Genomic DNA, 13,934 nt, shown 5'->3' with positions numbered 1-13,934 from the left:
CTCCATTTCTGTCCAGAATAGGTAAATGACAATGGATTAGCAACATTTGTCGCAATAGCACTATCTGCAAGAGCTGAGGATCTTATCTCAGTTTAGTGGTAAGTGACCTGTTCTTGTCCAGCAGATCTTGCTGCTGTAATTCCTCAGAAAATTCAGCTTGGGTTTTTTTAAACATTTTAAAATTAAAAACCAAAAAAATTAAAAAAATATTTGCATTTTTAAAATTGCATTTTAAAAAAAAAAGTGATCAACCACATTTATCTGAGCAAGGGATCTGCTTGAGCTGAGAGACTGATGGGCGTTCATACTGAAAACTGGAACCCCATCTGTGCAAATAAAGGTGTCGGCTGCAGGGAAGGCAAGTGGTTTCTCAGCTTGTTGCATCAGCTTCACTGCTCTACGAGCCCTTTCATAGCTGCTCTTCAAACATGGTTGCTGCACTGTAAAAGCCATAAGCCCACTCCATGTCTGAGCACACGAGTTCTGCATAAATATGCATCAAATCAAGCTGCATTTCCAGGTGAAATTAAACCAAACTCTGTATGCTCAAAATGACTGATGGGAAAAAAATAATAGACAAGTGGTTTGCAAAGGTGATAAATACTCAGTCTGGCTTACAGTCCATTAAACCCCTTTCCCACTTCTATGCAGAGGCAGAGGTGTCAAAAGAATTACAGCATTAAATTTAGAGCTGGCAGGTGCAAGTCTCAGCACAATTCACTCCATATGGAATCACACATATGTGGCTATTTTTAGCAAATGAGAGATTGTGGCTTTGCATCCGTGTCTCGAGAAGAAAGCCAAATCCAGAACATTTCCAAATTTAGCCCTGTGGTAAGAAAGGAATCAAATAGGGGCAAACATGAAAAGACTATACAGGTATTGTCTGTATCACCTTGGAATTTAAATACTGTGGGTTGGCCATCATAAATGAACCATCTTGTTCTGACCTCAGTGCACAATTTACACATTTACTTATTGTAGAGCTGTACAGCAGGATTAGTGCCCTAACTCCAAGTAGGAAGGCCTGCATAAATAGTACTACCGAAAGCCTTATGCAGTTGACATATCACCATGCCTAGAGAGATCATATTGAGTGGATGCAGTCAAGAGATCAAATAGATTTTTCCAGAATGTTTTCTAGACAAATTACACTTGCACAAAGCATAAGCCATGACTTATCTGCATATTGGCTCTGGCTTTTCTTTGGATGCATACAACCCCACCTCTCCCCTCCAGTAGTACCTGAATGATACATGCAAGTAATGTGGCTGCAGCAGGGAAGGCTTAGGTACAAGAGAGAGGTCTTGGAGGATGAAGCTGTACTGTGAAAAGAATCTCCTAGTTTGGGGAAGAAAAGGAGATGAGAATAGCCCAGCACACTGACTGCAGCTCACCTGAAGGAGCCCACCACTCCCTTCAAAAGCACTAAGGGGTTTGCCAGGGCACAGGGGAGTGCTGCAACATTCCTGCCCAAGGGAAGGAAATTAGCTTAACATACCTTGCTGATGCCAGACAACAGGCTGAGAAGCCTCAGATGCCAGGAGAACAAAAGATAGATTTGAAGGACTGGACAGATATGAGTTTCTCCAGCCAAGGCCCATCCCACCACCCTCAGTGAGAGGACAGACCACAGCAACAGGAACCTCCATAGTAGCCACATAGTCAGCCTGAAGGTCAAAATCAACAGCTTCCATGGCTGGATACATCTGTGGTAGAGCTTGAGACCAACACCCCTAAACATAACTCAGGAAAGGATTGCTGGCCCACGGGCAGAGGGCTAGGTAGAGGCCCCAGGTGAGGCTGGTCATGTCCATTAAGGTGGGAGCAACAAAAGTAACCTCCCAGGGAGACTTTGCAAAGCTACTCTGTCCCCTTGATCTGTACTGATAAAGAGTGTCTGGTATCAGGTAAGTAAATGTGCTGACGTATGCAAAGATATCAGACTGATAAAAGGAAAGGTAATTTTATGTTTTAAATTCCTTCTTTGTAAATGTTCTACTCTCACCAGATTTCACTTTCACGTGGTAAACCAGTTACTCAGACATATGCCTTTTTAGTTCTCCCTTATGTTTGTTACTTTTTGCCACAGCGGTCTGGAATAAAGTCACAGCCTGAGCTGCATCCAAAGATGACCATTCAGGCAGAAATAATAAGGGAAAAAATACTCGTTATAGATCTGACCTCTCATGTACTTGGGAAACTAATAGCAATCAATGTCTTCAGCTACACACAATTTACTACAACATGATATGTCTGGCCCAGGAGGTGAGTAAAACTGATCCCTGGCAATGGCCATTACTCTTCACATGCCACTTTAAGTGATGCTATCAGATTCCCCGTGTGTAAAGCCTCTGTGATTTCATACTGAATTACATTTAAACTTACAGAAGTGGGAATTGCTGCAAGCCTAACTTCAAACAGCCACAAGTGCAGCACTTTCAGCAGAATGCAATGAAAAATGAGAATTCTCAAAAGAAGATGGGGAAGAGATACACATGTAGTCTTCTTTTGTGGAGCCATACTGTTATGAGATGTGTGTGTGTATACAGCAGCTGCTTCCTCATCTGAAAACATCTGTTAACTTCCAAGATACTTCCTAAACCACTCATTGCTGACCTTGACAGTGGTTGGAGGGATTCATCTTACCTGATTTTGGTGGACCTCTGAAGTCAGAAAAGATCTTTGCAACAAATTGATGGAGGTCAGTGTATGATTGTGATCAAATGCTGGCCCCCACTGTGGGATGAGTTGTTGCTGCAACTTACTATTTGATTAGATGCAACCATTCTTTGATTAGCTGCCCTTTGACATTACAGCAAACCCAAAAGATTCTTCTCCTACATTAACGTTGATAACCCTGATACCTCATTATACAAAGGAATATGCTGGGGTTTTTAAAGAGCTTTTGTTTCACTCTTGACTATTCAGTGGGAGAAGCAATGGCTGCATTTGTGTAACAACTCCCGAAACAACTCCCTCTGGCAGTGACTGCTATCAAAAGGGTAGAATGTTACATACAAAACTCATCATACACAGTTCTGAGAGGCAGGGACCATGCCCAGCCCTTATCTTTGTGGAAACCAGGCAGGGTGGACACATTCTGAAATCTGTTCTTGGCCTTACACTAGTTATACATTTATTGCAATCAAAGACATCAGTCTTCACAGAATAACAAGTTAAATAACTCTTTCATTACTTAGTACTCAATCTCCTATGTGTTAAACAGCTCTCGTTTCCTATGTTAGTTAGTCCACATGGTCAATTTCTACTTCTCTTTGAGCGGGGTGGGGGGTTGTGTTCCTGAGTCAGTGGTCAATGAATCATTGGTTGTGATCTCCCCTTGACAGAAATACCCCAGTTAGTACTTCATCATAGAATCATAGAATGGCTTGAGTTGAAAAGGACCCTAAGGTCATTTAGTTCTAAACCGCCTGCCATAGGCAAGGACACCTTCCGCTAGACAAGGTGGCTCCAAGCCCTGTCCAACCTGGCCTTGAACACTTCCAGGGATGGGGCAGCCACAGCTTCTCTGGGCAATCTGTGCCACTGTCTCACCATCCTCACAGGAAAGAATATCTTCCTTATATCTAATCTAAATCTCCCTTCTTTGACCTTATAGCCATTCCCCCTTGTCCTGTCACTAAATGCCCTTACAAAAACCCTCTCTCCAGATTTGTTGTCAGTCGCTTTAGGCACTGGAAGCTGCCCTAAGGTCTTCCAGAGCCTTCTCCTCTCCAGGCTGAACAACCCCAACTCTCTCAATCTGTCTTCACAGGAGAGGTGCTTCAGCCCTCTGATCTACCTTTGTGACCTTTCTCTGGACTTGCTCTATCAACTCTACGTCCTTATTATGCTAGAGGCCCCCAGAGCTGAATGCAGGAGTCCAGGTGGGGTCTCAGAAGACTTAATTTGGCACAGCTCATTTCTTGTGGTATACACCCAATTAGCTACCCAAATTACCTTTAAGAATAATGATTTGTTAAAAGTTAAGCTACTAGCAATACTTTTAATTTTGTTAAGTGTTTGAGATCAAAGTGATTCTAAAAAACATCCCAATAGAAACACTAGATATTAACTGTTAACTTTGGGGAGCAAGAAACCGACAGTCTAGGCATGGTGGCTCACAAAACCTTCTGCCACACAGGGAGGGAAGAGCCACAAACCCACGTCTTTGCTGTGCTCCGGCCGGCGGGGGAGCCCCACGGGGCGCTCCCGGCCCGCGCCGCTGTCCGCGCCCGTGGTGCTGAACGGCGCCGCCCGGTCTTGCCCGAGTCCCTTGTGCTCCCTCCGGGAAGAACGGCGGGATTACGGCTGCTGTAATTGGGGCCGGATTAACTCCCTGGAAACCGGCTGCAATCGCAGCAGCTGCAAATATCCCCACACTGTGGGATATGGAGCGGGGGGGGGGGGCTGCATCCACCGCCCAGATGCTGCGTCGCTACTGGGGGAGGGAAAAAACACATATATATCATCCGCTGCTTTTGGGAAGGGCCGGGCCGGCGGGGATCAGGCAGCCCCTCCTCTTCCTCCTCCCTCCTCCTCTTCCTCTCCCTCGCAGCCTCTCTCTCCTGTTCCCGCCAGCCGCGTTCCGCGGAGGGGGCGACAGGGGCGCAGATCTCGCACTCCCCCCCCCCCCCCCCCCGCCGGTGACAAGCGATGGGCGACATTCCCGGCCTCGTGAAAATCAGCGTCTCCCTCAAAATCCAGCCCAACGACGGGGCGGTGTATTTCAAGGTGGACGGGCAGCGCTTCGGCCAGAACCGCACCATCAAGCTGCTGACCGGAGCCAAGTACAAGATCGAGGTGGTCCTGCGGCCCGGCACCGTCCAGGCCACGTGAGTCCGTGCTCGGGGCGGCTCCCCCGGCCCTCCCTTCCCCGCTGCTTTATTTTTAGAGGTTTAATGTTTTTTCCTGGCAGGCTGACAGCGCGGGGTTTCCGTGATTTCTCCCTCCCTGCCTTTTTGCTTTGGTGGCCCTGTTCCTCAGTCCCTGGCCAGCTGTTCCTAGTGCTTTGGCTCAGGGGAGAGGCCATGTTTGGGAGTCGCTTCCTCCCCTCTCCCTTTTCACGTTCTCCCCAGAGCTCTTTCAAGTCCAGCTCCTTTTCTTCCTCCTTCCCCACGATTTGCCCTGGAGACAGAGGGAAGAGGCCGCTGTGGCCCTGCATGTCAGGATACACCATGCCTAAGCCTTTGCTGCAGCATGGCAAAGCAGAGACTGGGACCAGGGAGGATGCAGGTGGGGAGGCAGGTCCAGGTGGAGGGGCAGCCCTGAGGAAGGGATTTGACTAACCTCTCCCCAGCTACTCGAGATCAGATCCCGCCTGCCTTTCCTTCTGACATCTTCCCTGGAGGACTGCAAAGCCCTGACATTTTTCAGGAGCCCCAGTGAGTCAGCAGCACCTGCAGGCCTGCTAAAATCCCTGAGGCATCCCCCAGCACAGAGCCTGCCAGGCTGCAAGCCCACATGCTGGCTCCAAGCTGCCAAGGAAGGGGGGTGCAGGGCTGCTGTAAGGCTGGATCCCGTCTCTTTGCAGAACAATGGGCATCGGCGGTGTTAATGTCCCACTGGAGGAGAAATCAAGGGATGCACAGGTGGTCTCTTACACAGGAATCTACGACACAGAAGGGGTGCCCCATACCAAGAGTGGGGAGAGACAGCCCATCCAGGTCAACATGCAGGTATGTGGTTCCCCAAACATGGCATGGGAAGACAAGGGACAGCAGCAGGGGGCTGTATCCCAGAGAGAGGTGTGGAGGTGAAATATTCCAGGATGAAGTCTCATCACAGCCGCTGCCTCCTGTTTTCTTTGTGTCAGTAAGACTGCTGATCAGAATAGAGCTAAAGAAACACAAGCCCTGCTTCCCAAGGGGAAGCCAAGAGAGGCCAGGAAGCAGTAGGGGGATTTCTAGAGACCTGCAAAGCCCTTTCAGGTGCTGCAGCAGGCGGAAATGTGAGCTGAACCTCTCGCCTCTTCTGCAGGACACTACAGACATCAGGCAGCTCCCACCAAGATCCCTGGCTAGGAATCCAATCCCAAGCCCTTGGCGTACAGGGGCCTCCCTTTTGCCTGCCAGCACCACCAAGTATTTTGAAGCGGAGCATGCCCTAAGCACAAGGGGTGACTAGTACGTTCCACTTGTCAGCTGCAGGACGCCTGAGGACCCACCAGAGTCTGAAAGCATGTGTGAAAACAAACCCACGGCTGTCTTCTCCCTTTCCCCATATCCTTCCATGATCACATTATCTCTGCATCCACAAATAAGTTCTTATTCAAGTGACTCCTCAACCCAACCTTAAAGAGAAGCTCTGAGGGCCAGAACTGGTATATGCCATGGCCTCAAAGTGAGATGACAAAAGCTCCAGCCTGTAAGGCAGCATAGCTGACAGAAGACAGGAACAGCAGCAGGCAGATTTCCATAGCACTCTTTGGCTGGTATACTCGGGGTGCAGAGGAGGTCTGTCTTGTTCTGGCTTTGGTTTGCTTGTTTGGGCTTTTTCCCCCTTTCCTGATTACAATTTTGAGGGATTCTTGCTGTTTATTCTTTGCCTACTGTACCAAAAAGGGGAAATGGGGCAATAAGCTATCTTCACCCAAAGCTCTCTTAAGGGTCTGCTCCAACTCTCGTAAGTTAGGACATTGCCAAGCCCACCAGATTTCAGCTTTTTCTCACATTTGGTCACTGCATGCAAGATCTCATCTCGATCTTCTATCTTCACTATTTTATTCTGCAGCCATCATTTAGCATGGCAGTCCCCCTCTGAATAAGAACTGTAATGTCTCTATTTGGTGTTTCTAATAATTACAGCACACCTAACTTAATTGTGGAGACCCACATCACATTAGCAGTTACTACTTCAGAATCTTAGGTTAATAAGACTAGCCTGAACTATCTGTCCAGGTTAATCACTTTTGCATACAGTCACCTCCTTTTAACATCCAGGAAAACCTAACACCCAGTATGACTCCTCAACCAGTGGAACAGGGCTGCTGGACGCCACTGATGTGTACTGCAGTTAAATTTCACAGTCCTTATACCAAGAGGTGAAAGGGCAGTGCTCCCTAAAACCCATCTCCTTTGACTAAGGCATCCCTATTGTGGTAGCCACATTTAGCCTTAAGTGAAACACTCACATGAACCCTAAAAATCTGGATGTTTAACTTTTCTTACGGAGAAAACCAAGTCAAATCACAAACAAAGCAATTCCAAGAAATGAAAGGAGGGTCTGATTTACAGATACAAGGTCTGAGGTGTTTTGTTGCAGCATCAGAATGCGAAGCCACATTATTTGCCCAAACAGTTGCTTTTACAAATCAAATCCTGGGATATTAACCATGATGCTAATAGGATTTTCAAGCATTAGCAGGTCCTCAACCCTTTTTAGGATCTGATCTTCATAGATAGGTTCTTCAGTACTTACTCAGGATGTCCACAATTGTTACTTTTATGTATTACATACAGGCATCTCAACTGGGATTTACATGTTTAACTCATCATTGAGCTGCTCAGCTAGACATAGCTGTAACAGATTTAGCCAACCAGCCTCAGATACCCCAGTCCAAAAGCTGCTTCTAATACCTAGTTCCTGATTCTTCAAAACAGGGCTTACTACATACGGCTTTAAAATTTCCTACTTCTTTCAACTATGGGGAACTTCTGCCTCCACTTCCTTTTCTAGAACTGACAGGATCCTGATACATCCTAGGGAGATAAGGACACTATTTAAGGCATAAAATCTGAACTCACATTAGAAACAGACTGTGAGGTCAGTCCTGCAGTTAAGCACTGGTTTGACACTCCTGAAAGACACAGTGTCCATAAAGGTCCATCAGAATTTATTTTCCAACTGCTTTAAAACTTCAAACAAAGAATTTGTGTTCCTTCTTCAGCTGGCTAGTAGACATCTGGCCTGCTACAGCCACAGTTTATACACATAAAACAACAATCCTGCTTCTGAATTCCAGAATCTGAGGATGCATTTCTGTTACATGAATCCTCAGTTACGCTCACTATCCAGAAACTGCTGAACTCCCTAGCAAATGGTGTAAACTTATTTAGAAACCTCCCATTTTATTCTCAGCCAGACTAGTCTCATATTGAATAAAGAAGCTAAACCTCTGTTCCCAGTAATAAATAGTCATCAAATAGTCATATTTGATAGTCATAGTCATCAATATGATATTTTGTCATCAATATGATATTCAGTCATCAATATTGATAGTCATCAATAGTCATCAAATCATCCTAGCATGCAAATTCAGAGGGAATGATTAACTGTTCACACCTATACTACTGGATGAGAGAGAACAGCAAACAGGGAAGTAAGCAAATGGAAAATAAGTAGGGCCATGCCGCCTTCCTGAGGAAGCCCATATACAGGCCCAGTGGAGGAGCCAGGATTTAGCTGCAGGAGTCATGGGAATTCAGGGGAACTCTGAGGATGCAGAATGTTCATGATGCCACAGAGCTGCTGCATCTGCTAAGCACTGGGTTTGGGGGGAGACGCAGGGCAGTAGAAAATCCCTGCAGTTAATTCATTCCTTCTCCTGGAAATCCACAGCAAACTACTCGGGGTAGCTCAGCAAAACTGGGTCATTGGAGGAATGCAGAATTTGTTCCCCTCCTCTGTCTTGTTGAAATTCAGATCCTTCATACATTAACAAAATGAAATGCTCTTCTTGTATCATACCACCTTCTGCAAATGCTACTAGAAATGCCTTTCTTTCCTCAGTTTCCACACTGAGGGTGGCTGATGCTCCTCTCTGACAATGTCTCTTTCTGGATTGTGCACAGTAATATCCAATGTGCTTAACCTTTACTCGTGCATTATGAGTGTTATCAGGATTACTATCAAACAAACAAACAACCCCAAACCTTAATTAAGGTTTTAGTTGCTGGGAAAGATAAAATAGCCTGTCTTTTGACAAAGACATCTGATTCTGTCTTTGTCAAATGAAGGAGCAGAAATATTTCAGATATTCCTTTAAGGTAACACTTGGAACTGGAGCCAAATAAAAACTTTCCCCTAACAGCACACAGCAATTCTTGCTGTTGTCAAGGCTAAATTTAACTTACCACAGTGGGCTGGGGGAGGTTTAAAGCAATGTCCATTACACAGCAGCAGCTTACAAACCACATCTTGAATTAAAAAACAACAATAAACTACATGTCCTTCTGAGAAGACTGGTTAGAGAAGACTGCTTGTAACTCAGGAAGAGTCACTGTGTAAAAGGGCTTTCATACAGACTTTGCAAGTGGGATTGTAATAGGCAGATGATTGAAGGTCAGCTCCCAGGCACATGATGGGAATGGAAAACAGTCAAGTGAAGGAGCTGTCATTAAAGTGAGTGATGGAAATATTTAAAAGGAAAAAATGTTGAAGAACAGCACTGTTCAGTAGCACTGAATCCACATCTAACAACATAACACAATCAAGCCATCCTACTGGGACCAACCACAGTACATACAGGCTTCACACCCACACTTCAGATTCTCTGCAAGGTCTCGAGGCACAGAAACCCAAATTTTGCAGCAGCATTATAACTGGAATCATAATCTATCCTTGAAATCCTCACAAGGTTTTTCTGATGTTGTAAAGGTGTCCAGCAGTGGCTCAAAATAAAAAGCGGAGATTTCTGTTCTACAAAATTTACTAGAGCCATAGTCTCATTCACTCCGAAGTTACAAATACAGTAAGACAACTTACAGACAATGTCTCACTACTCCTTCACTGTACTTGACACTTACCTGCTAAACACGCTGATTATCTCCTTCCTGGCTTCTGTTACTCATACCTCAGTTTGAAAAGTGCACTATCACAGTACAGCTAGCAATTACAGAAATGCACAAATAACTTCTTTTGCTTGTTTCATGTAAAATGTGGAACAGAATCCCAGGGAAGGAGTCTAATAGCAGCATGTCTCAGTCAAGACACTGCTAACACAAGGCTACAAAATGCAGGGGCATTAAAGATTTCAGGTTAAAGAAAGGAAGGAGCAGCCTCTAGGTATGGTATAAAGGTATCTGTATCACTACAGATTGCTGCTACATGATCTACAGTATATATAAGCCACTTGAAGATCATTGGGCCAACTACTAACTACTGCTGAGTCATCCTAAGGATTCTGGCTTTGATTCTTGCTGTTAATAACATTTATCCATGTGGGATCTTGAACATTTTTACTGACTTGCCTTTCCAGACGCAGATGCAAGCAGATAGTACCTGCAGAATCTGATCCTTCATGGTTTATGTATACCTCACCATAAAAGACTTTATGACTGCTAGAGCAGGCTTTACAGACCTTTGATTTATTCAGGAACAATAACTCTTACATCAGCTGTTTTATGGTCTACAGTTTCATTAAGAGACAGATAAACCAGCAAAATAATCAGCTCACTAACACTGATATTCCCTCTTCCTTGCAGTTTAACGACATTGGCGTTTTTGAAACAGTCTGGCAAGTCAAATTCTACAACTACCACAAGCGGGATCATTGCCAATGGGGTAACAGTTTTGGCTGTATTGAGTACGAATGCAAGCCAAATGAAACACGCAGTCTTATGTGGATCAATAAAGAGACCTTCCGCTGAAGAGTCTAGCAGTGGCTTAAAATAAAAAGGGGAGAATTCAGATTCACACTGAAGAGATGTGAAACCAGTACTGCTGGACAATCTCCCTAAAGAGGAATCTACCTTTTTAAACCAGCAAGAAGCCTTAACAAAGGCATACTGTAACATTGCTTTGTTCCATAAGGTTCCAACAACTATGTTGTATATACAGGTGGTGTCACTAAAATCTTTGCCTATTACTGTATATTAAGTTTACCATGGCATCTGCAACATTCTTTACCTGTCATCCTGAGAATACTGAAAGTTCATGGTAAAGAATATTTGATGATAGCTGGGTAGAAAGTCATACCATCGTAATAGCGTCGTATCTGGATTATTCCCACTAAATGGTTCCACTAGACATAACTCTTGCAAAGTGTTTTGCTTTATTGCTTAGAAGTTGGATGCAACATCACCTGGGTGATTTCTGTATTTGCATTTGTGTTTGCTCCTAAATCGGTGTGCTCCTTCAAGCATTTTGTCGTACATGTCATCCCAGTGGACAGCAATATGTGCAAACTATGGATATTTGTAGGTTTAGCTAAATGGCAGCTATTGCACTGTTTTTATTGTGCTTTCCTACCAGGGAATTTGAAAACTCATTCTCCCTTTTGGTAAGTGCTGTTAAGATATTTTGTGACGTTTGCTAATTTACCAAATCTCTCAAGATAGGATTCTTTGTTAAGTTTTGCAGTCTCTGAAATAGTTTTAGGAAACTGTATAAAATATGCTAACCTGAATGAAGGAAAAGCAATAAACTAGCTATGGTATCAGACACGTAACAACACGGCTAGTATCTATCTTAAGATCATATGGTATATTCCTCAAACATGCAGCAACCATACTACATTTAGTTCTTAAATTAAGAGTTCTGGTAGTAATCTCCATTTTTGTTTTAAACACACATTGCTCAAAACAGTTAAATCCTACAGATCGACTTTTTCAAGCCTGGCCTCTGTATTGTATCCAAAATCAACCGTATTTCTGACCAACACTTAGCAGTGTGAAGAGCACAGATCCCATGCATGTTTATACATGCATTGCACTCTTTCAAATAAAGGTAAGTATGTAAGCATTTGCATGGTTATGACTAAAGGTGCTACATAAACACTAGATCAGTGTTTAACACATACAACAAAAACAAAACATATCTTTTATTTCAGTAAATAAAAGCAGGGGAAAAAGTACATTCTGCCATCCCCAACTTGGGCTGAAGCTGTCAGTTCTTGTATATCTGTGATTCCCTTTGTGAATAATTTGTAAATTGTGTATGTAAATGGTTACCATTACTTTTGATCTTTGTAATAAAGGCCATAAACAATTTCTTCCCTAGTATGACCATATAAATGAGTTGAAAATACTATATCAGGAAAGTCACTGGTTTTTAGAAAGTCAGACAGGAGAGGGTTCGTAGTCAGTGCTGTCTGAGAATCCAGTCCAAAGTACTCATGTTCTTTATCCAAAGTTTTTAGGACATACAGATTCAGTGCGTTAGAATGCAGACAGTTAATGTGGTAACACTCAATAGAGCTTATTGATAAAATGCAGCTGAATTTTATTACACTAACACAGCGTGGAAGGTACAGATTTAGAACACAAGTAATATACCAAAGATATATTTTCTTCCGTTGAATTATTAATCAAAAAGCTAGACCATTTACAGATTTCTACAGTGAGAAGAACCTGACAGTAGCACCGTTGTAACACACCACTGGAACAGGTTGCTACCCAGCTGCATCTCTGCTCTGAGGCAGTATTATACAGGCAAATTTCACTGTGATGAAATTCTAGAAGTAATCTATGTTAACATCTTTCCTAGGCCTTTCCTAGATTACATGAAGAATTCTTCAAAATAAAAAAGTGAACTGATCAAATTCAAATGAAATCTGTACTTCAGACAGAAGTGTTACTGCCAGCACTTCGGCAGATGTTCCAGGTAACAGGCTTCAATGATACCAAGCTTCCAGCTGTCAATCAATTCTAGCTCTGCACTATAAGAAAGAAATTGTATTCCGCAACAACTGGCATACTTAGGATTCTGTGAAACCAAAAATGGCTTGGGTTAGAAGGGACATTGAAGATCTAGTTCAAATATCCCTGCCCTTCCACTAGACCAGATTGCTCAAAGCCCCATCCAACCCGGCCGTGAACACTTCCAAGGATGGGCAGCCACAGCTTCTCTGAGCAACCTAATTTTGGTTGTACACATGAACTGAAAGCACATCAGCAAGAAATATGTATGATAATAAATTAACAAAGAAGCTTCTATCCTAGTAAAATTAAAATGTGTAAGACAAGCCTTCACTTTGAGCTCTTGCTTCTTTGACCTATAACATCCTAGCTCTCCAGCATTTGAGAAACATTACAGTGAATAAATCTGTCCTGGCATGGGAAGGGCTGTCAGCTGGGAAACACACTTTTCCATGGTGAATACTCATGCCCATATTAACACCAAGTAGGACAGCTCCTTTATGTCCTAGCAACTCCTGTAGCAATTCAGTTCAGAGTGTGGTCAAGAAAAAGCCTGGAGATGGAGTGAGTTGCTTTCAAAAGGACAGAAAGAACAGTGAGACCATTTGTTTCTTGGAGGCTCCATATCCTGAGACTGAATGCGATTGTAGCACCCCTTTTACAAACAGTGGCAGTGATAAAAAGGGTGAGGACTGGTTAACAGTTTATCTTGGGTCAGGTGAAATAGCATTGATCAGCTGTTAGACCCTTCTCCCCTACATAAGGTTTAAGCATACAGAAATGTGGCTTGATGGCCTTACATCATTCCTAAATAAATTATTCAAGTGGTGTTTCTTGAGTGTTCATACCACTAGTGCCGATACTTGGCACACGTAAAGCAAACTAGCCCCATTGATCTCCCCTTGCACAAGTGCTTTGCTAACAAAGCAAACATTTGCTCCTAGTAAAGGTGATGCCAGACTTCAGCAGCTCCCTGGAAAGTAATTGTTTGGATTTTCTTTCATGCAGGACAACTCTGGTAAATATTCATAGAGCCTGATCACTAAAAAACTGTTGCTGTGACAGTTTGATGCATTATTCAATCAGCAGTATTTAATCTCCAGACAACTTTGTTCTTTACACAGCTTTGTCTAAGTAGTATTTCAGTTTTAGTACATACCTCCAAAATTAAGAACAGGACATAATACACTAAGCTTAAATATATATTTATTCATTACAATGTCAGAAAATGCTGAAAATGTGTCAATCCACTGAAACCACAAGACACTCATATCTGAAGGTTTTACACATGAAAGGCTTCAAGATTTTTCTCATGCAGTGTTCCAGCTTTCATTTTCGTAAGAAAGATTGAAA

General features: G+C 43.5%; 1 protein-coding gene across 2 annotated transcripts; it reads left to right on the top strand.

Annotated features, from left to right (window-relative positions):
• Positions 1 to 4,509: 4,509 nt before the first annotated feature.
• Positions 4,510 to 11,933, top strand: CNRIP1 (cannabinoid receptor interacting protein 1). Of its 2 annotated transcripts, none has more exons than XM_065679256.1 (3): positions 4,510 to 4,838; positions 5,537 to 5,681; positions 10,428 to 11,933. In XM_065679256.1, exons 1-3 carry the CDS (start codon positions 4,660 to 4,662, stop codon positions 10,590 to 10,592), a joined length of 489 nt encoding a protein of 162 aa, XP_065535328.1. In that variant the 5' UTR covers positions 4,510 to 4,659; the 3' UTR covers positions 10,593 to 11,933. The 2 variants fall into 2 exon arrangements, with proteins under 2 accessions (XP_065535328.1, XP_065535329.1); XM_065679257.1 differs by lacking the exon at positions 10,428 to 11,933 and adding an exon at positions 5,983 to 7,807.
• The last annotated feature ends 2,001 nt before the right edge of the window (positions 11,934 to 13,934 follow it).

The sequence above is a fragment of the Lathamus discolor genome, chromosome 5, assembly GCF_037157495.1.
Source record: "Lathamus discolor isolate bLatDis1 chromosome 5, bLatDis1.hap1, whole genome shotgun sequence".
Classification (NCBI taxonomy): Eukaryota; Metazoa; Chordata; class Aves; order Psittaciformes; family Psittacidae; genus Lathamus; species Lathamus discolor.
This window is presented reverse-complemented; position numbering and strand designations above follow the sequence as displayed.

Bases quoted from the DNA above. Each gene is read 5' to 3' on its own strand.
- CNRIP1 (XM_065679256.1), top strand. From the start codon at position 4,660: ATGGGCGACATTCCCGGCCTCGTGAAAATCAGCGTCTCCCTCAAAATC. The intron at 4,839-5,536 runs GTGAGTCCGTGC...GTCTCTTTGCAG, and splicing joins CCCGGCACCGTCCAGGCCAC to AACAATGGGCATCGGCGGTG. The intron at 5,682-10,427 runs GTATGTGGTTCC...TCTTCCTTGCAG, and splicing joins CCATCCAGGTCAACATGCAG to TTTAACGACATTGGCGTTTT.